Consider the following 21,856-nt stretch of genomic DNA (forward strand, 5'->3'; position numbering starts at 1 on the left):
CTATAACCATTTTGCTTGCTGCTCGCTCACAACAGGGATTTTATTTTACACACAAAGACTGTGCTTGTCAGATTATGTTAGACTGAAAGTATGGGCCATCGGGCAAAACGAATGTAATTTCATCACAACAGTATTACACTTTGTAAATGATATTAGTTATTGTAGTAGGATGGTTGACTATACTGAACTTTGTTATCAGAGAAGACACAGATAACACTTTATTTTAGTGTCCTGACTTATGCCCCCTGTATTTTAAGAAAGAATATTTATTTATGATACATTATTCATTCACAAAGAAAATTGGTGTCCTTACGGTTGGATAAGGCATTACGATCAATTTCCAAAAGATGATTTTTTATTCCTCTTTTTAGTCAACTTTAACATGGGTGTATTCACTTATGCTAAGCACTGTAGTTACTTTAGTAATATCTATAAATTATGCATAATTACATGCAACTAACCATAAACCAACCCCTATTCCTAATGCTGACCCTATAGTAAGTAGATGTAGTTAATTATCATTACTCGCTACTTAAATGTATAACTACGTTGTAACACAGACATCTTAAAATAAAGTGTAACCCAAACACAAAGGCCTACTAACAGAGAAAATGATAGTATTAATGGGGTCAGACGGGTCAGCTGCAGGTTACGAGACGGCCAGTTAAACTAGTTTGGGAACTTCATCCAGAGTATCAGATAGCCTAAACCTGGAACGTGCAGAGTGACTGGTTTTCTGCAGTAAGCTGCAATCCTCTCTTTTCATTTGGTTAAGCAGTGCTTTAAAAGATTATTTGGCAAATAAATTTGCTGAAACGCTTATTTTGTTGGAGTATTTGATATTAATCCAGTGCTTTCTCTTGCAGTTGTTGTCTTGTTATCGGATTAGGCAGTGCTGGAATATAAAGCTTGATGAGCTTTCAAAATCAATTTGAAAGTGGAGACCTTTAGATACAGTTCTAGTGTGTGTGAGGGTGAGAGTTTTGTACGTGACAAATCATGTTGAGATGCTGTCGTGTTATAAAAGAGTGAGAGATAAAGTTTGGGGGGAAAGGAGCTGCAAAAACGAGGCAGTGTCAATGTGAGAGAGAGAAATTGGGAGAGAGAGAGAAATTGGAGGAGGTGACTGGAGCTCCTCCAATTGGGTGAGAGGGTGTGTGTTTGCGTGGGGCATGTGTAGTGCAGTTTTATGTGCGCACTGTGCTGCTACATGTGGAATTTTTGGTGCCTAAGGGCCTGTGGTCATGAACTCTCGCCTACTTTACGCTGGATCTTCGTATATCGGCACAGGATGTGGAAGTAAAAATAAACAGGACTAAATGTGATATTGGTGACGGTTGTATTTACGACTCGGGCTGTCATGAAATCTCTAAATGCGCTCTGTCTCCTTGTCTCTCAGGTCGGTGGTACTAAGTGAAGGGCCGTGTAAAAGAGGGTTGTAGAGAAGAACCCACTGTGGTGAGTTAAACATCCGTTCACAGTATTGACTTGGATAACTGAGATGATTAAATGTATTATTAAACATGAACATGAGAGAGTACTTGGATTCACTGGTACATGATTTTATTTTTAATGCAAATCCTAGCAATAATATTGATCAGTGCTAATATACATGCAGTTGTTCATAACAGCATGATTGTGAGTGTGATTTTGATATTATGTTAATATTTTGTGCGTTACTGTGTCTGTTGCTTAATGATCTGAGTAAGTTTGATTTGTTCTCTTTCAGCAGTGTGTGTGTGTGTGTGTGTGAGTGATTGAGTGTGTGTGTGGAAGGGGCTCTCAGTCATGGGTGTGGTGGCGTGGCTGAAGAGCCTGTTCGTACTGCAGCTCTTGATTGGCTTCGTGTTCGTTGTGAGCGGCCTCATTATTAACTTCACGCAGCTCTGCACCTGTGTGCTGTGGCCCTTCGACAAACAGCTGTACCGCAAGATCAACACCAGACTCTCCTACTCGCTATGGAGCCGTGAGTTGGTTTTGTCGCTGCACACATTTTGCATGTGTTTTTACAGACATGTGTTAATGAGAAGTTATAGTTGCTTTTAAGGGCATTTATTCCAAATCTTATGTACCTGTTACTGTAGTATATAAAGAAATTGCAGATGAATAGCACTTAATGTGTTTTCTTTCTTTTTGTTAAACATTTGTTATATCACTTTAGTGTTCTGTTGAGAAATGTAATGTTGTATTCATTTATTTATTTGCCTGCATGAGTTGTGCAGTGCAGCTTACTGGAGAAGGAGCTAACGACATCATTCTTATAATGCAAAATTATGTGGCATTATGGTGTTTGTACCACACTTCAAACAGATTTAGCAGGACTGGTTTTGCATGTTACATGTATGATCAGTGTTTCGGTAATACATTAAGCACACTTTCCATGAAGACGATACTTTAAAAAAAAATTTAAATATAATTTAATTTATAAGACACAAATCCCATGCTTTTTGGTGTCAGAACAATATCTAACATAGTGACTAATATCTACCTACTATATCTAGTACCTAGGATGAAAAGGGTCCTTTTTGGAATTACTTTTTTCTAATTGGTGATTTAAATTCCTGTCCATTTATTTTTGTTTAATAGCTCAAAGTTTAACGTTTATTGCTCGAAAATAAAACCACTCCGATCAGCATTTTAAACGTTTAGATGTCCAAAGTTTTCCAGCTCTCAATTCAAATTCATAAAATTCAAATTCGTTTATTCATTTAGCAGACGCTTTTATGCGGAGCAGCAATTGATCCAAAGGTGGCAACAATTTGCATGCTGCTTGTCACGATATAGATCATTCTAATTCATATAGCATCATAACACAAATATAATTACATGTGTCGAACTGTAGAGCTGCTTATAGCTGAATTGAACTGAATCAACTGAACTGAAATTTTTCGAGCTGCTTTACAGCAGTACTTGAATTTGTCTCCGATTTGATGAAGGTTGCATAATTTATTCTGTTATTTTCCTGTTTATCTCTGTAAAGCTATTTTGAAACAAACTGTATTGTACAAAGGTGACGCGACTTTATTCTACTTTCCTAACAGAGTTGGTGATGTTGTTGGAGTGGTGGTCTGGCACAGATTGCACTCTGTACACCGATCAGGCCACAGTGGATAAGTTCGGTAAAGAGCACGTCATCATCATCCTCAACCACAACTATGAGATTGATTTCTTGTGTGGCTGGACCATTTGTGAGAGATACGGCGTACTGGGGGTGAGTCCCGACGAGCAGTGAAGACAGCAAAATGAAGTGAGAAATTGTGAAGGGTGGTGTTAGCTTTGAGGTGTAATAGTCGTGTAGACTTGTCGATTTCAAATGCATCCCAACTGAAATGCAACCTCATAATGTGTGAGAAAATTGTGCTCATGATGCGCAAAGTTTTCCACACGCGACACTTTAATTTGGATGTTATAATGTGGCTGAGATACTCCTATTAGTAAATGAAGTTTTAAATAAAAAAACCAAACTCAAAAATGTTCACAGTTCATTGAAACTAGTATTGGGATTCATAATGGATCATAATATATTTTGTAATGAAATTTTGGCTGAAAATGTATTCATGAGAGAGCATAATTATGCTAAATACAGTATTAATTCAATTCAATTCAAATTTATTTGTATAGCGCTTTTCACAATACACATTGTCTCAAAGCAGCTTTACAGAAAGTGCATTTCGGAAATGTACATAGAAAAATACAATTAGTTAATCATGTATTAATTTATGGCATAACATATCGCCGGCTTTGAGTCGTCTCTTCAGAGGCGTCGAGTCGTCTCTTCACAGGCGTCGAGTCGTCTCTTCACAGGCGTCGAGTCGTCTCTTCACAGGCGTCGAGTCGTCTCTTCACAGGCGTCGAGTCGTCTCTTCACAGGCGTCGAGTCGTCTCTTCACAGGCGTCGAGTCGTCTCTTCACAGGCGTCGAGTCGACTCTTCACAGGCGTCGAGTCGTCTCTTCACAGGCGTCGAGTCGTCTCTTCACAGGCGTCGAGTCGTCTCTTCACAGGCGTCGAGTCGTCTCTTCACAGGCGTCGAGTCGTCTCTTCACAGGCGTCGAGTCGACTCTTCACAGGCGTCGAGTCGTCTCTTCACAGGCGTCGAGTCGTCTCTTCACAGGCGTCGAGTCGTCTCTTCACAGGCGTCGAGTCGTCTCTTCACAGGCGTCGAGTCGTCTCTTCACAGGCGTCGAGTCGTCTCTTCACAGGCGTCGAGTCGTCTCTTCACAGGCGTCGAGTCGTCTCTTCACAGGCGTCGAGTCGTCTCTTCACAGGCGTTGGGGCATCTGAAGTCTCCGTGAGAGGCTGGATACAAACTGGAGCTGACGAACGCTATTTACCTCGGGACTAGCGTCCCGAGATAACAGCAGAAAGGCAGATGGGAAATAATTAGCATAGCTGATGTTCATAATGTTAATGCATTCGAACTGATTCAGCAGTAGTATTAGACATCTCTTATGTAGGGGTTTGGCCTGTGATGGCCGTTAAACGATAACTGTGACTATATTAAAATGCAATATCATCGATGAAAAAGACTTTACTAAAATGCAGTTAAAAAGTAAAAACTTTACCAAAAACTTTATTTTGTAAAAAAAAGAAAAAGAAAAAAGAGGAGACAAAATATTACAGACTGCGGGACAAGCCTCTACTACAAACTTTCTTGCCTACGGTTGCCAAATATCACAAAATTAATTCCCCCAATCCAAACTTTTCCTTTAAAAAGGATACATTTTCAACAATGCAACAATTTTCTCAAGTGCCGCTGATGATACAAAAATAAAAGCTGGAGTATAGCGATCTCCATTGAGATATTCTGCTTAAATGAAAGTGTGTCGAAGTTTGCGATCAAACATTCTCAGTGATGAACTGTAATAAATCCAAACATGAATCTGGTTGCTGAATAAATGCACTTACGAAACTTCTGTTTGACGATAGAGAGTCTTTTATGCTGTTGTGCGATTTTATAATTTTAAGCAAAATAATCATGAATAATCAATTCAATCAATATGCAGCATGATGAAAATGTGACTGCGTTTTCATTGACTGAAACTAGACTAAAATGCCCAAGCATTTAGTCAACCAAAACTTGACTGAACAAAAAAAAGACAAGGTTGACTAAATATGATGAAAACTAAAAAGTACATTTGACACAGGACTAAGGCTAAATTCAAAAAGAGCTGACAAAACTTAACACTATTGCCCATGCAACTTTTCTTTAATTCATTTAAGTTTGTCATCAGAAGATAAAATAAATGAATATTTAACTTCTTTATTTCAATTAATTAAATGTATTTAAATAGTTTGTTTTAACACTGCTTTGTTCTATATTTAGTAATCTTAGGCTGAATCCCAAGAGATTAATTTGTTAGATGTTGGATTTAGTTGTTTTGATTGAGTGGGTGATTTCAATTATTCACTTTCCTCTCTTCCTACCTCTCTGAATTCTTTTTTTTTTTTTTGCATTTTCTATCCACCCTTTATTTGCATATTTCGTATCCAGAGTTCTAAGGTTCTGGCTAAACACGAACTGCTGAAAGTGCCACTGGTTGGCTGGACGTGGTACTTCCTGGAAATAGTTTTCTGTAAGCGGAAGTGGGAGGAGGACAGGGAAACTGTCTTCAGTGGGCTGAACCGTCTTCGAGATTACCCAGAATACATGTGGGTGAGTAAACTGACCGATCAGGATGCTCTAATGACCTGGTAATTAAGCAGAGCTTTGACAAGTCACTAAAGTGATGTGTTTAGAGTATTTGCTTATTTGTTTATCACATTTAAAGCTAACCAAATCTCACTCACTCCAATTTTTTTAATGGTTCAGAACAATTTAATACCCTTGATAGGCATATTTTAGTTAACCTGCACTTTAGACTTATTTTAGACTTTTAGAATTATTTTAGACTTTTATATTTAGACTTACACCTAGACTTTTTGTTAGTTTTTTGGGGTGGTTGAATTTTTGGTCATCCTTTCTACAGCCATGCAATGTTGCAGTTTCGAATAAAATTACTTGACAAACCCAATTCACATTTGGAGCTTAGTGTTACTTTTGCTCAGTAAAGGTGCATTGACACATTTAACCAAGGCTCAGAGATTGCAAATAAATAAATAAATAACAGAAATCGCAAAGAAGTGTGAATGCAAAGTAAATATTGTCCCTTTACTCCGTTCATAAGAAAGTTTTTCTCTTTTAAAGGTAATAAAAAACACTATATTATAATTATAAAACCTAATTAGAGGCACATGGCCATGTCTTCATATTCATTTATGATTCCTTGCAATCTTGTTTGGATTATGTAGTTTAGTGGGTTTATGTATTTATTTATTCATTCTATTATATACCAACAATAATACAGGAAACACTACCAGGTAAATGCACACCTACTCCCCTGTGACCAATTACCCAGAAATGCATACTCAAAATAAAAATAAAAGGCAAACCTTTTCTGTACTTACAAATATTATATACACATATACACATGTGGTTTGGATTTAAATTGGAAAATGCTTAAGAGTCTATGATTGGATCATTATTGCAGATATTATTATGTTTCTAGCATGTTATATGTTTGGCAACAGTTCTTCTAACCCTAATCGATGGAGTGTGTATTTATTAATTTCTTAAACAACCATGCAGGACGACATATCATATCCATATTCCACAATGTCAAGATTCATCACCTCTAAAATTGTGAAGGGATGGTTGGGAGGGAGCATGAAGAATCATTTTCACACATGAATTGGCACCTCTGAGTCCAAACCTTAAATTCATTCAAGTCTTTGGGATGTGCTGGAGGAGACTTTACAGAGTGCTGGACTCTTGCATTGTGAATTCAAGATCTTGACCAAAAATGAATGGACCTCTTGATGGAAATAACATTACAACATTTATTTCCATCAAGAGGTGCATACATTTTTGGTCAAGAACTGCCAAATATATATCATGCTAGAAACATAATAATCACTGAAATAATGATCCAATCATAGACTCTTAGAGTCCCCCTGTAATCAATAATTGTATCCGTAAAACTCATCTTAGTTGTCTTAAAGCAGATTAAAAACACCACATAGACATATACAACATTAAAAGCTTGATTTACACAGGGGGACTTTAAGCATTTACCTATTTAAATCCAAACAGCGACTTTTTTTTATGGCTGGGCAGTGTATGTTTGTATATATGTCAGTGTATCTCCAACGTGAGGTCACTTATGACGTGGTCCGATTGGAAGTTTCCATTGGCAGAGATTACAAAGTGATAGGATTACTCTGTTTAACACTGACCTAAGAGTAACAATCCTCTGGTGTGTGTGTGTGTGCGTGTGTGTGTGTTGTGTGTGGTGTGTGTGTTTGGCAGTTCCTGCTGTACTGTGAAGGAACGAGGTTTACAGAAAAGAAGCATCAGATAAGCATGCAGGTGGCTGAGAGTAAGGGTCTTCCAAAACTGAAGTACCACCTGCTGCCTCGCACCAAAGGATTCACCACTACACTGCAATGCCTGAAGGGAACAGGTCAGACGAACGCTTCCACACACTCCATCACTGTCATAGAGATAATGTTTACACAGAGCTACTATGTGTTACCCTGTTAAAAGAGTGTATTGCTTCCTGGGTGAGTGATGAGCACCAGGACATGAGTTAAGAGAATCCAAGTGTCCCTAAAGTGTCCCATCTGAGAATGCTCTAAACCACAAATGTGCTCAACAAATGTGATTTCTGGATTTTTACCACCCTGGTGTCTAATACTAATGTTCAAGTATCAAGTATTCCTAGAATTGACATGTTCCCAGAAAGCTCTTTGACACGTTGCCATAAGAAAATTCCACCTCAGTGATCGAGAGACTCGTATGTCTGTCACATGCGTTCTAAATATAGGCTGTGAGTGTAGACTATATTTTTAGCTATACACTGCCGTTCAAAGGTTGCTCACTAAGGCTGCATTTATTTAATAAAAAATTCAGTGAAAATGTAATATGATTTTTCTGCATCATTACTCCAGTCTTCAGTGTCACGTGATCCTTCAGAAGACATTCTAATATGCCGATTTGCTGCTGACGAACATTTATTTGTATTATTATTATCAATGATGAAAACAGCTGCTTAATAATTTTGTGGAAACCTTGATACACTTTTGATCAATTTAATACATCCTTGCTGAATAGAAATCTTAAATATATATATATATATATATATATATATATAAAAACTTACTGACCCCCAACTTTTTAACATTGTGTAAATAAGAAGCATAAATCATTGGGGTCCAGTATTATTTTGACGTGAGAGTGTATCCTCTTTTTAGGTATGAAGCAATGTCATGTCATCACTACACATCATAATATGATGCTTATTACAATTGTTTGTTTGATGCATGTGTGATATTGGGATTGTGTTCCATGATGCCTTCTAATTCTTCAGTAATTACTTTTATTTGACCTCACTTGCAAATTGCTTGTTTCAATATTGTTCTTCCTCTAATGAGTTGACTGAAACGGATATGTGAACTTGTTTTGAATTCGGATGGGGCATCATGAATATGTGCAGCCACGCTGCACTGGTTTTCACACCAATTATACTCAATTTATACTCTCTTGAGCTTCTTCCCCTCTTATCCTGCCATGAATACTGTTATGAACTGCTCTGAGACACGAAGGTTGAGGATCCAAATGCAGAATTTATTAAGAGGGTTATCCACAATCGTAATCCAAATCCAGGCAAGGGTCATACACAAACAATCAATCACAACAAGGCAGGAAACAGGCAAGGAATCCAAAAACCAAGAGACATGAAACCAGGGAGAATGCTTGGAATTGCAGTGTAACACTATACAAGACTTCGCCGATAATGAATGAGAAAACCAAGCTTATATTCATGAGCTAATCAAGCTAATGAGACACGGGTGAATGTGATAATGGATGAAGAGTCCGGGCAGTTTGTGAGGGAATAACAATAGTCTGATGTGGAGTGCCCTCCGGTGGCTCTCAAGGGCACTCCAGCTGGTGCCCGTTACAAATACTATGCAGTGCTCTCAATCTTTAATTACATTAGAAACGCTATTTACTTTAAAGGAGTTGCAAAAAAATGCCATTCATTGCTCACCTTCATTTCCAAACCTATCTAATACTTTTTTTCCTCTGTGGAACACAAAAGAAGATATTTTTGAAGAACGTGGTAACCGAACAGTTTTGGTGACCATGGACTTCCATTGTATGATTTCCAGAGTGAATATTGACAGAATTTTCATTTTTGTTCAGATATTCCATTACATCACATCAGAATTTATTTGTCCTGTTTCAACAGTAAAAGCTGTGTACGATGTCACGCTGAACTTCAAAGACAAGCAGAACCCAACCCTGCTGGGAATTGTTAGCGGGAAGAAATACAAAGCAGACCTGAGCGTCAGGCGAGTTCACTTCATTCGTTCATTTTAAATGGGTTTAATAGATTAGCTTCTTTACTTGCATAATCTGAGATTTTAACTTGGGGTGGATAAATCAAGATAAATTACTGTGAGTCCAAGATTTTCATTCACAAAATTTGGAATGTTTTATATCTTGCTGCTGGCCTGAGTTCTTAAATATTTGGATAAAGGTTGTAACCAAGAGGATCTGCACCTTGTTATTAAAGGAATAGTTCACTTAAAAATGAAAAAATTCTATCATCATTTACTCGCCCTCAAGTTGTTCCAAACCTGTATGAATTTCTGTCTTCTTCTGAACACAAAAGAAGATATTTTGAAGAATGTCGGTAACCAGACTGTTGATGGACACCATTGACTTCAATAGTGCTGTTTTTCCTGCTATGGAAGTCAGTGGGGTCCATCAACAGTCTGGTTACCGACATTCTTCAAAATATCTTCTTTTGTGTTCTGCTGAAGAAAGAAATTCATACAACTTGAGGGTGAGTAAATGATGACAGAATTTTCATTTTGAAGTGAACTGTCCCTTTAACGGAGTTGTTCTGCATGTGGTTACAGCGCCCTCTATTTGTGTGTTTCATGTGCTGCTCTGACCCCTCACTGTTCTGTCCGCAGGCGCTTCCCTGTGGAGGAGATTCCTGATGATGAAAAGGAGTGTGCTAATTGGTTACACAAGCTCTATCAAGAGAAGGTATGAAGCTAAATCTTTAAAAACCTAGTTCAAATATATAGTTTTATATGAACATGTTTGAAACATTACCCTCTCCTTCAAGGATGCATTACAAGAGCACTATGAGAAGGAGGGCAGTTACCCCGGCCCCACCATCATACCCAAACGTCGGATTTGGACGCTGCTTAACTTCCTGTTCTGGGCTACTCTCCTGCTTTCTCCGCTTATTAACTTTGCCTGGGATGTCTTTGTCAGTGGCTCTCCCCTCCTCATCATTGGCTTCATGATCTTCCTCATTGTTGGTCAGTTGTTGTTTTCTTAATGTGATATCAGAGTTGTTTTAAAACATTTTATTACAGGATAGCTTTTACTTGATTACTGGTTTAATTCTGTGGTTTGATTTCCCCCCCCTTGTCTTTGTTGTAAAGCGCTTTGAAAACGCTACTTTTATAGGCACTATTTAAAACAAAGCTATTATTATTATTGTAGCTTATTTATAAAATCCCCATGAATTAAAATGATAGTTTACATGGGCTTTAATCCATATCTGATAGATTAGAGATCAGTGTGCTGGTGTACACTTAGATGACAAAATTAGCTTTCAGTGCAAATACATATTTAAACTAAACTATCTGCTGGTTTTTTTTTTAAGTAGTGATGCACCAAAATAAATTTTTTTACCAAAACAGTGAAATTATTCATTTTGCTTAACATTAAAAAACTGAAAATAAAGTTTGGGTAATTATTAATTATTATTGGGTTAACTCATTATGCTGTTCAGGTTGTAGTGTTCTCAATTGATACATTTAAATCAGTTGTAGTGTATATACTACGATACACTGGCGTTTTTTTTATGTTTTTGAAAAAAGTCTTTTATGTTCATCAAGGTTGCATTTATTTGATGAAAAATAGAGCAAAAACCTAATTTCCTGAAATATTATTACAATTAAAAATACCTGTTTTCTATTTGATTATGTAATAAATGTAATTTAGTCCTGTGATGTCAAAGCTGAATTTTCAGCATCATTACTCCAGTCTTCAGTGTCACATGATCCTTCAGAAATCAGTCTAATATGCTGACTACCTGTTGTAGTTTTTTGTTGTTGTAGTATTTATTTATTTATTTGCTGTTTCAGCCAAACGTTTTCATTTGTCGTAATTACGGTGCATCACAATTTTTTCCAATAAAATGTTATATAGAATGATAATGTCCATTTCCTCTAAATTATAAATATGCCTTTGCCTAGCAATAATCAAGATTCATCTCTTTTTCCTCAGTTATTCTGATTATTAAAATGATTTTTTAATATTTACTTTATTACCTCTTCCACACATTTATTGATTGGGTGGTTTTGCCATGTTTGAGAATGGCGTGAACTAAAAGCTATTGGCTATTTGGTAACGCTTTAGTTTAGGGTCCAATTCTCACTATTAACTAGTTGCTTATTAGCAAACATATTACTAGTATAGTGGCTGTTTATTAATACTTCTAATACTTCATTGAGGCAAAAGTCGTAGTTAATAGTTGGTTAGTTAATACTGAAAATTAGAACCCTAATCTAAAGTGTGACCAACTATTTTTAATCACATCTTTTTACTTGGTGAAAAGAAATAGAAATGTAGTGTGTAAACTTTCTTCTTATAACCTTAGGAGATCGTACTGAAGATGTTGTGAGAAGATACAAATGTTGTAGTTACGTTGTCAATTAGCAAGTCACGAAATTACTTTTCATGATTTTTATTTTATTTTATTAAAAAGTCCAAAAATAAATTATTTAAATTATAAATTATTGTTATACCAAAAATAAATAATGTAACTGGTACATCGTGTGTTAGCTGGGAAGGATTTGCATACGGGTATGAATGTTAAGCAAAGTGGGATGGTACTTCTGTGCGTGTTAACCATTTTTGAAAAATATATCAGCTTGGTTCAAATTCCGAAAAATGTGGGTTGCGGATTAACGACCATGGGAAAATGTGGGTCCCATGGCCAAACCAGTTGAGATCCACAGCGGTATGGCATCAGTTAATGAGTTCTGGATGAGGGATAGAGTTGAGTGCACTAGTTAATTCTTTATCCCTGTCACTGTTTCTCTCTTCGCAGCTTCTGTAGCAGTTCGCCGGCTCATTGGAGTAACCGAAGTAAACAAGACCGGATCCAGCTATGGCAACGTAGAGGCCAAGAAGGAGAACTAAACATTTTCATCGTGTCAACACCATGTGGCCACTGTAACGCTCACCCTACGGTCCAGCCTCAGGCACAGAGCTGCCCTGTGTGCAGTTATCCTTCTTTTTACAAAACAAAAATCTAATGAAAAAAAAAAATTTGAATGAAATATTAAAAATCTCTTCAATGCAGCATTGGGGGGTATATAGGGATATAACTATAGATATAACTTAAACACGCTAGTCTAAAAACATTATGATCATTTTTATGAACCAACTAAATGGGAAATAGAGGAGAAGAAACGCTCAACAGCTGCGGATCGATGCCGACAGATGCAGACAGACCAACCGCTGATTCTAGTTACCCTATCAGTGACTTTTACCTCCAGTTTAGCCCCGCTCATTTTCCCAAACAAGCCCACTTGCTGTCCTAGTTCTCTATTAATATTTATCAAGTGCTTTGTAACACTTCCTTCTCTGCATCTACACTATCAGCACCTCCATATCGGTAGCCGTTTCCTCACAACGTTTCTCTTTGGATCTTCACATGAAGAGTCACTCGCACTGATTTTCTATGCTCAGAATTTCACGTTACGGCCCGGCAGAGCATGTTGAAGTTGAAGAAGATGACAGCCCAGCCAGTCAGAGATGAGATGGTCATTTCACAGTCCCTAACTAACAAATGAACTGCTGTAGATCTTTGTCTGGTCTATTGCAGCTGGAGTGACATTGGTGGAAACTGTTATATGACCAACTTGACGTTAATAGAAATGGATTGAGCAGGGTTTCTAAGGAAAAGGATGTCTTCTGTAACTTTACCTCACAATGGTGTCTTATCCCACTCCATCACCATTGCATTACTGGGTATACTGAATAAGCAATACATGTTTTCTACCAATGTACTCCTATATACCTAGAGCAGGGGTGTCCAGACTCAGTCCAGGAGGGCTGCTGTCCGGCAGACTTTTGCTCCAACTAGCTGAACCCTGCAGGACAGTGGCGCTCCAGGAGCAGGGTTGGACAGCCCTGACCTAGGGCACCTCTTTAGTCAATTTTGTCCAAATAATTAAAGGCCTGTGGACTGAGATTAATTTGCCCACTATCTCTAGTCATGTGTAACTAATGAAATATAGGGGTTAAAGAGTGAGATATTGAGAGTAGCTAAATGACCAAGAAGAAAAGATCAGTTCTGTCAATAAACAAAGATTGTGAAACCTGTTTAGTGTGATCTAATGACACTAATGGTTTGTAAATAAAGTTTAGAAGTTTCTTCTTGACCCAAACCCATCTCATTTAGATGAATGCACCCACCACCCCCCTTACAATGTGCAACTTTCATGGCGAAACAGGAAACGACCCATGCAAGCCTTAACGGAAAAGAACAGTGCAGCTTCTTTGGTGTGTGCTTGGACAGTCCCGTGTGGTTGTGATTCTCACATATTGTGCCGGTTTGCTGGTCCTCAAATCATCCTTCACTGTGAGATACACAACATTCATGTAGGGATTTGAAAATGTGGAATTCATAAGATCTGCGTGACAAGTGTAGCAGATGTGGTTTATAATTTCGGTCAAAGACCAAAGTTCATGAAACTAAAATATGGATGTACCGGGTTTTGTTTTTACCTGGTTGGAGGAATAGCGAGTTGACGTATTTTTATTTTCACCAGTTATTGCTGAGAGACTGAATTTATTAATTTGACTGAAAGCAGTGATTGCCAATGCTAAGTTTAGAACTTTTTTAGGAGATGATGCTTTACATGTATCTGATTGGTTTGCGTAAAAAAAAAGTAATAAATGGTTGACATTTCAGAGTAAGCTTGCTGATCTGGCATCAGTGATTTTAGTTAAGACCACTACGGACAGGATAGGACTCTGAGCCAAGATCAGTTCCTGTGCTCTAATGCTGTTAATGAATGTGTTACCTGATATGAGGCCACAATTACCTCTGCTTGTAATAAATGTTGCTACTGTACTGCAGTGTCGGACTGACGAAATTTAGTTTGTAAAGTACATACTAAATGACTGACTGCTAAACAATATAGAGAGTGTTTCTGACTTGCATTTAAGTTAAATCCCTTTTCGAAAAGGCGGTATGTGAACGGAGGCTGAGTAGTACTAGAATTTTACTCTGTTAAAATCCCCAACTTTTTTGTATTTTCTTCCTGATTAATTAAAGCATTTAGTGTATGATTGGAACTGGATTTGTTTCATTTCATACTATGAATAACCAGGTAGTCTATAGAAATATAATATAATGAAAGTTGCATTAACTGATTACATCTTGTAAAGAATAGAACTGCAAAAAAAGTCTTAATTCCCTTATTGATTACTGGAATATGTCTCTGCAGAATTATAAATAAACCAACAATCTAAATTTTTGACATGCTTGACTGCATGTTATGAAATCTTTTGATCCAAAAGCTTATGCTTCAATGCCTAAAATAAGTTTAGTAGACAATTTAATTAGTGTGTTATTTCAAATTTGTAATGACTGAAATGAAATGTGTATAGTAGTAATAAAGAGTGTGTCCACATTTTTGACCCTTTAGTGCCTGAAAAAAAAATGCTGATTAGGGACTTTCATTTCAGATGAAGTCTTAAATTTGAGGCTTTGTTGCGAAATGCAAGTACTCCCTCAGTTTAGACATTGTCAGCTGTGATCTCTTCCCTGGAATCGCATGACTTTGGTATCATCAAGTCATGCAAGTCTGCTTTTCTTCTCTTTTTCAGCTATTCTGTATTGTTTTTGCAAAATAGAAGAAAAAAATAACAACAGTAGAGTCAGAACTAACAGTCATTTTTATTAATATATTCCACAAATATGCTGTTGCAAAAAAAGAGTAGGGTATCTTATAATTTAAAGGGATTGTTCACCAACAAATGAAAATTCTGACAACATTTACTCACCCTCAAGTTGTTCCAAACCTGTATGAATTTCTTTCTTCTGCTGAACACAAAAGCAGATATTTTGAAGAACGTCGGTAACTAAACAGTTGATGGACCCCATTGACTTCCATAGTACCCCCTCCCTCCCCCAAAAAACCTGAATAAATGCATGCTTGGAACAACTATCCGTTTAAGGGTTTAAACTGCTAATTATGTTTATTTCTTTTGTGTGTTTATTGGAAACAAACGGTTGTATAGCCCGTGTAGGTGTGCGAAACAACCTCCCCACCCCCAGTTAACCGTTTTCTGAGCAACTCAAATAAAGGAGGCAGGACTATCAGGTCACATTTGCATATGTAAGCAAGTGCTTATCACTCCAGACACAAAACGATGGGGAAGTCGTTGACGAAACCGTCTTCTCCAGCAAAAGAAAAAGAAAAAAAACCTTAAAACCGGTCATTTATACGTTGTTTCCCCAGAGCCTCGTATCTCTCGCATCATTAGTGTGACTGTGCTCAATGCTGCCGATCCGTCGGTGACCAGGTGACAGACATGGGGCTCTGCTCTTTAACGCATCAGATCGATGCCTTAAACATCCTTCATGAACTGCGAGCTCACACCACAGCCAGTAATGCAGATGGCGAAGGCCAGTGTTCAGATGCTTTAGCGGCCGGTAAAGTCGCGGTTCGCCCGGGCGATGTGATGAAGGAGCCCCGCAGGATGAAGACTATCGCGGAGAGAGCTCGAGAGAGCTGCCTCACACGACTACTCGAGATACTGACACAGCTCATATCTGTCGAGGAAGACTTTATAAAAGAGGTTTCCTACGAGAAGAGTTTGCTGAAGCGTAAGGTAAGATGTTGTGTTTCTGCTGTAACGTTAGTCTATATAGTGTACATTTTGTGTTAACACTGTTGTACCTATGTTGGATTAATCATTTATTTTGGTCTAATAGTAAAGCCATTAAACTATTAAATAACGCAGTGGACGTATTGGAATCAAATGCATTCGAAGCAAATGAAAAATATTTTATTTCAAAAAGGTTTTTTAAACAGTATGTGTTTCCACACGTGCTGACTACAGGCATTTGGTTGAATTGTGATTAAATATAGGCCTACACTCGATCATCGAGTGATGGTTCAATATTGGCATCTATGGTTCCATGAAGAATCTTTATCATCCATAGAACCTTTCCATTCCACAAAGCTTCTTTTTTTTTTTCAAACAAACAAACAGATAATTCAGATTAAAATGTTCACACCAAGTCAAAATGGTTCTTGATAGCATCTCTGTGAAAATCCCCTTTTGGAGCCTTTATTTTAAGAGTGTGCATGTACAGTTTATAGTATGTGGATGCTAAACTCATCTGGCTTTACTTGAATGTGATTATCTAGGCTCTTTTTCAAATTAATCATATTTTTTTGTCCTTTCTTTCAGGACAGTGTTGAGCTGAAGAACATATGCTTGAGAATGGCTATTGCAGAAGGTAGTTCTTGCTCTAATAGAGATTTGAGGGAACTTCGTGACTGTCTTCGACATATTGTCGGTAACCTGCTTGCATGTGTGCGAGATGAAAACAATCTCTCGTCCACCGTGACCACAAGCAGACTGAGGGAGCTATCTAACTCCTTCCCTGATATCTGAAGATCAATATTTGTGAATTCTAAGGAACTACCTCTAACTCGTAAATAAGAACACACTACCTTTTCTTAGGAAAGAAACAAGCCAAGAACTAACCGTGAATCATCAATAAATGTGAAATCTGATTGAAGGTGTTGATCTTCACAAGAAGTGTTTTGCGATGAAAGCTGTCTACTGTATATCTTCAGGTTTTTGAGAGTTGTCCTCATATTTATTGTTTTGCGTCAGTCAGTACTCAAGCCTAAGGATGACAGAACCGCATTCTCTCAACGCATGCCAGTATCATGAGTCTGTACGCTGACTGTACAGGTAAATCAAGTTTAATAGCTACTAGTGCTGAATCTACTCTCAACTCAGTGGATGGGATGGCTGTCACAGCTCGGGATGGTCTGGTGTGGCTGCCTTTGTCATCTGCTAATAAAAGAGTTAAGGAGTGTATTGGGTGGGGGAGGGTAGTGTATAAAATGCATGTTGTGTTTGTGTATTTGTTGAATTAAAGGATTATGACATTGCAGTGTAATTATGTTACAAATAAAATCATTTTCAGTGTTACAACTCACCTTGTTAGTCTTAAATATTTGATTATGAATTCCAGGTTTTACTTTTTTTTTGTCTTGTTTTCATCGTTCAAAAAATCAATACACTAATTAGCCAAAATATTATTACCACCCAATATGCTGTTGGTCCACTGCGTGCTGTCAAAACAGCGCCGACCCACAAAGACGTGGACTCTACAAGACCTCTGAAGATGTCCTGAGGGATCTGGCACCAAGACGTTAGTAGGAGATCATACCAGCCCTGTAGGTTGCAAAGTGAACCCGAAGAACTTGTTGGTCCAACACATCCCACACATGCTCAACTGTATAGATCTGGGGAACACCTTGAACTCTTCTTGTTCCTGAAAGCATTCCTGAACAATATGTGCAGTGTGGCCGGGTGCGTTAGCCTGCTGAAACAGGCCACTTTCACCAGGGAACACTGTTGTCATGAAGGGGTGTACCTGGTCTTCAACAATGTTTAGGTAGGTGGCCTGTGTCAAATTCAAATCCACATGAATGACCCGACCCAGATCCAGTTTGTCCATCCTCAGACCACTGTTGGTAAATTCTCACCACTGCTGACCTGAAACAACCCACAGGCCTTGGCGTTTCCGAGACACTCTGACCCAGTCGCCTTGCCATAACAGTTTGGCCCTTGTCAAAATCCCTCAGATTTTTATTTCTGCTGATTTCTCCTGCATCCAAACATGTTGATTATGAGAACAGATTTACCATCTAATCTACCCAGACCCTAATACTTGGCTTTGGTAGGAGATGATCAACGATATTCGCTTCACCTGTGATATACCAGAGTATTTACATAATGTTTTGGCTCATCTGTCTATCATTTTGCTGTGTGAATGAATTAGAGGAATTTAAGCATGTATTGAATCATCTCTCGTCACTAGATGGTGCACAAAACCAGCTTTATACTAATTTAAGCTGTCTTGAGCCCAATGTCTGAAGATTTTTCAAGTATTCAATTTTTACTTGTGCTGATTGATTATGTTACATGGTATGGTTTTATTTCAGTTAGCCTAATAGCTGGTTTGATTTGCATTGAGAGATGATCTTATGGAAAGTACCCCATGCCAATCTCTAGGTATGGTGATGGGAATGTGATGATGTGGGTCTATTTTAATTCCAAAGGCCAAGGGAACTTTATCAGGACACATAGTATCCTGGATCCATGAAATAACTGGCCTTTAAAAAATAAAAATATTCCTGCCTCTATGGGAATTTAACGTAGGGGTGTCCTGACTTATTCACCCTGTATTTTGAGGAAGAACATTTATTTATTTACGATACATTTTTCATTCACAAAGAAAATTGGTGTCCTTAAAGGTTGGATTTTCCTCATTTTTTTTTACATTAAGGCATTAAGATCAATTTCCAAAAGATGAGTTTTTTATTCCTCTTTTAAGTCAACTTTAGCATGGTTGTATTCACTTATGCTTAGCACTGTATGTAGGCTACTCATTAAAATAATAAAATATCAAATCAAGAGGGAATTACTTCAAAGAAATATAGAAAAGTAAAATACTGTTTAAGAAAACATCTATTTGATAATGTTATGTCATGTAGTGTAGGCTTACATTTAAAAAGGCCAAGCTAGTGAATGTATTAAAGGTGTTTCTCAAGTAGGGGTCCTCAGAAAACTGCACAGAAGCCTCAAGATGACTTAAAAGTATATTAGGCCTAATTAATACATTATTATTATTATATTAAAATAAACTAACGTAAATTAAGCCTAAACTGAAACTAATGTAAACTGAAATGTATATATAATTCAGTCAAAAAGGTTGAGAACCACTTAGTCTAGGATGATGAATATTTTTGTGAGATTGTCAGTATCAAGTCTGATCAATAGAGGGCGCCATTCACACATTTGATGTGTTTTGTAGTTTCACAGAATACGACTCAAATTCAAAATCTCTCAGATTTGGTTATTCATTATTAGAGGGAATCATGTGTCATCTGTTCCACATTTGAAATTGTGCGTTGAGCTGTAAAGATTGTCCTACTTGTGAGTAATGACAGCATTCTAGATTTATTTCAGATTTACCATCCAAGAGGAAGTGTTGATGACCACTTGAAACTGAATTAAAAACAGCTGAGTCAGTTAAAACAGGCAAACTTCTCATTTTACCTTGTAATATCCTTCAGTTTTGGAAACCCATTGAAGGCCGTTTTCTACTAAAGATCTTCTCATCTGATTCAAGTACCACTCTTAGAAAAAAAGTTTAAATGGGTTTCAATATGCAGAACCCGATAGGTTCTTAACTCAATTTTAAAGAACCCTTTATACCAAAAAGGTATAGGAGAAATTTCTTAAAAACGATCGCATAATATTTTCATGTTTAATAAGTTAATTTTCCTAGCGATAAAGTGTGTTTAAAAGCTGCTTATTTAATACTTTTTTTAAATAAATAAAAACTATAACATGACCTCCTGATGTGAATCCCTAAAATGTTATATATAAAGCGCCTGCAACAGCATCACCATTTTAGGGTCTATAAAGAACATTTTTAACCATACGTGTTTCTAAATAAACATCCTGTAGTTCCAAGTTCCAATCAAAAGTTTCATTTTCTTTAACAATTTTCCCTCCCCCTCAAACATCATCAGACCCATCACAAACTTTCTGAGGAGAAAACTTTTCTTTTGTGCCGTGTCTGAGGCTGGTCTCTCATGACGTTGTTGTCTGTTATTTAGCATCCACATCCACAAGACCGACTGAACTCTGCAACCCCAGGCTCATGGAGGTCTGGGTTGAACCACTGTGGGCTCCTGACAGGCCAATAAGAAGCCAGCGCTGTGACTGTAGACAGTTGGATAGCTGGGCTATTATGTCACTTCCTGGGACATGGCAGAGCAGACCCAGACAGATGAGTAAAAGGATGAGTGTTGTGTGAGAGGAAGATCAGAGGAGAAGGACAGGCGCTGTTGGGGGTCCGGAACTGCCTGTCTTTGTCTCTCTTTCGCCCACAGTCGACACTTAATTTTAATATCTTTCTTGTGTTACTTGTTTTTGAGTGTCTCTCAAGCTTCTCCTTTTGCATCAACATTTTTTCCCTCATCCTTTTCCCTCTTCGGTTTTATTTTTTATTATCTCCACCTGATAGGAGTTCTTACTATTCTTTTATATATATATATATATATATATATGAGACTGGGGCTAGTTGACACACTTTTTAATCTATTTTAATCTATTTCTGTTTAGGCATATACATTAATGGCTAGATCTTAAAAATACTGAACATTTCTACCATTATTGCCCACAAAATAAGATACCGCTGGGTAAGTTTTCCCAATGTAAAGCTTGGGTTTTTCTGAATAAAAAAAAATATATAAATATAGATATATGAAACATCAGCAAAAAAGTAATGATGCAAAATATTGGAGTCAGTATTTGACAGTAAATTATTTTATACTAAAAAATCTATATTTAATAAAGGCTGTTCTTTTGTCCTTTATATTCATCAAAGAATCCTGAAAATATGTATCACTGTGTCAATAAAAATATTAAGTAGCACAACTGTTTTTAACATTGAGAATAATAATAAGTGTTTCTTGAGTCGCAAATCAGCATATTATGATTTCTGAAGGATCAAGAATAGAGTAATGCTGAAAATTCAGCTTTACCATCACAGGAATACATTATATCATTAAATATATTAAAATAGAAAACAGTTATTTTAAATTGTAATAATATATATATATATATATATATATATATATATATATATATATATATATATATATATATTTGCTGTATTTTTGGTCAGATAAATGCAACCTTGGTGAGCTAAGTGACTTTCAAGTCACATAAGACTTTTCAAAACATAAAAAAAATCTTTCAGACTGTAGCATGTATTTTAAAATCTTGGCTAAATATATAAATAAAAAATCTCTTGAACATTTCTACCTTTATTGGGCAGAAAATAAAGAAATGTAACTGGGAAAGTTGTCCCAATGGAAAGCCACCACGAAACAGCATATTACAGGTTTTTCAAAATAATCTGAACAATTTATGAAACATCAACAATGTAAAAAGTATTGTACAAAAATATTGCAATACAGATATTAATTCATTTAAAATTTTATTAAATTCGACTTTTGCCTAAAATATACTTTATTATGCAACTATATGACAAAAAATATGATATTAGAATTTTAGTTTAGACAGAATTCACAAATTATTCATAATTTATAAATGATCCAAATTTACAAGAGTTTTTAAAAGGTGTTTGAAACCAGCATACAAAACCACTGCAATGTATGATTTCATCTGTGATTTAAATCGACTTCATAGGCTACAGTTAGTAAGAGACAGTCATTGTGACAACTTCCATCTTGGGCAACATCAACATACCTTCGGTCTCCCGTAGCATATTATAATCTTGATCTACACTTTATTATTTTCTTTCCACTCTCATCTTCCTCTGTTTTTGCATGGACATGATGTGTCCTGTGGGGTCACGCTGTTCCCTCAACTTTTCCTTTCTATTAATCTCTCCCCTCTTTCTTTTCCCTCATGAGGCCAGA

General features: G+C 37.0%; 2 protein-coding genes across 17 annotated transcripts in view; both read left to right on the forward strand.

Annotated features, from left to right (window-relative positions):
- agpat3 (1-acylglycerol-3-phosphate O-acyltransferase 3) overlaps positions 1–14,438 on the forward strand; it is a 32,001-nt gene extending 17,563 nt beyond the window's left edge. For 3 of the 16 annotated variants that reach the window (XM_077246262.1, XM_077246264.1, XM_077246265.1), the window contains exons 2-10: positions 1,400–1,458; positions 1,730–1,966; positions 3,042–3,211; positions 5,493–5,654; positions 7,347–7,500; positions 9,289–9,391; positions 10,022–10,097; positions 10,180–10,378; positions 12,181–14,438. In XM_077246262.1, the coding sequence (XP_077102377.1) occupies positions 1,789–1,966; positions 3,042–3,211; positions 5,493–5,654; positions 7,347–7,500; positions 9,289–9,391; positions 10,022–10,097; positions 10,180–10,378; positions 12,181–12,272 (1,134 nt within the window). In that variant the 5' untranslated portion in view covers positions 1,400–1,458; positions 1,730–1,788 and the 3' untranslated portion in view covers positions 12,273–14,438. Of the gene's footprint in view, positions 1–994; positions 1,300–1,399; positions 1,463–1,709; positions 1,967–3,041; positions 3,212–5,492; positions 5,655–7,346; positions 7,501–9,288; positions 9,392–10,021; positions 10,098–10,179; positions 10,379–12,180 lie in introns of those variants that run through there. The other 13 variants (XM_077246268.1, XM_077246266.1, XM_077246272.1 and 10 more) reach the window with 7 other exon arrangements.
- A 1,127-nt stretch (positions 14,439–15,565) lies between these two features.
- dleu7 (deleted in lymphocytic leukemia 7) lies at positions 15,566–17,324 on the forward strand. Its single transcript, XM_077246280.1, has 2 exons — positions 15,566–15,980; positions 16,566–17,324. Exons 1-2 carry the CDS (start codon positions 15,681–15,683, stop codon positions 16,770–16,772), a joined length of 507 nt encoding a protein of 168 aa, XP_077102395.1. The 5' UTR covers positions 15,566–15,680; the 3' UTR covers positions 16,773–17,324.
- The last annotated feature ends 4,532 nt before the right edge of the window (positions 17,325–21,856 follow it).

The sequence above is a fragment of the Siphateles boraxobius genome, unplaced genomic scaffold (genome assembly GCF_051911475.1).
Source record: "Siphateles boraxobius isolate OS27281-9 unplaced genomic scaffold, OSU_SipBor_1 29, whole genome shotgun sequence".
Classification (NCBI taxonomy): Eukaryota; Metazoa; Chordata; class Actinopteri; order Cypriniformes; family Leuciscidae; genus Siphateles; species Siphateles boraxobius.

Excerpts from the sequence above, each read along its gene's own strand:
- dleu7 (XM_077246280.1), top strand. The coding sequence starts at position 15,681 with ATGGGGCTCTGCTCTTTAACGCATCAGATCGATGCCTTAAACATCCTT. Across the intron at positions 15,981-16,565 it reads AGAGTTTGCTGAAGCGTAAG|GACAGTGTTGAGCTGAAGAA; the intron begins GTAAGATGTTGT and ends CCTTTCTTTCAG.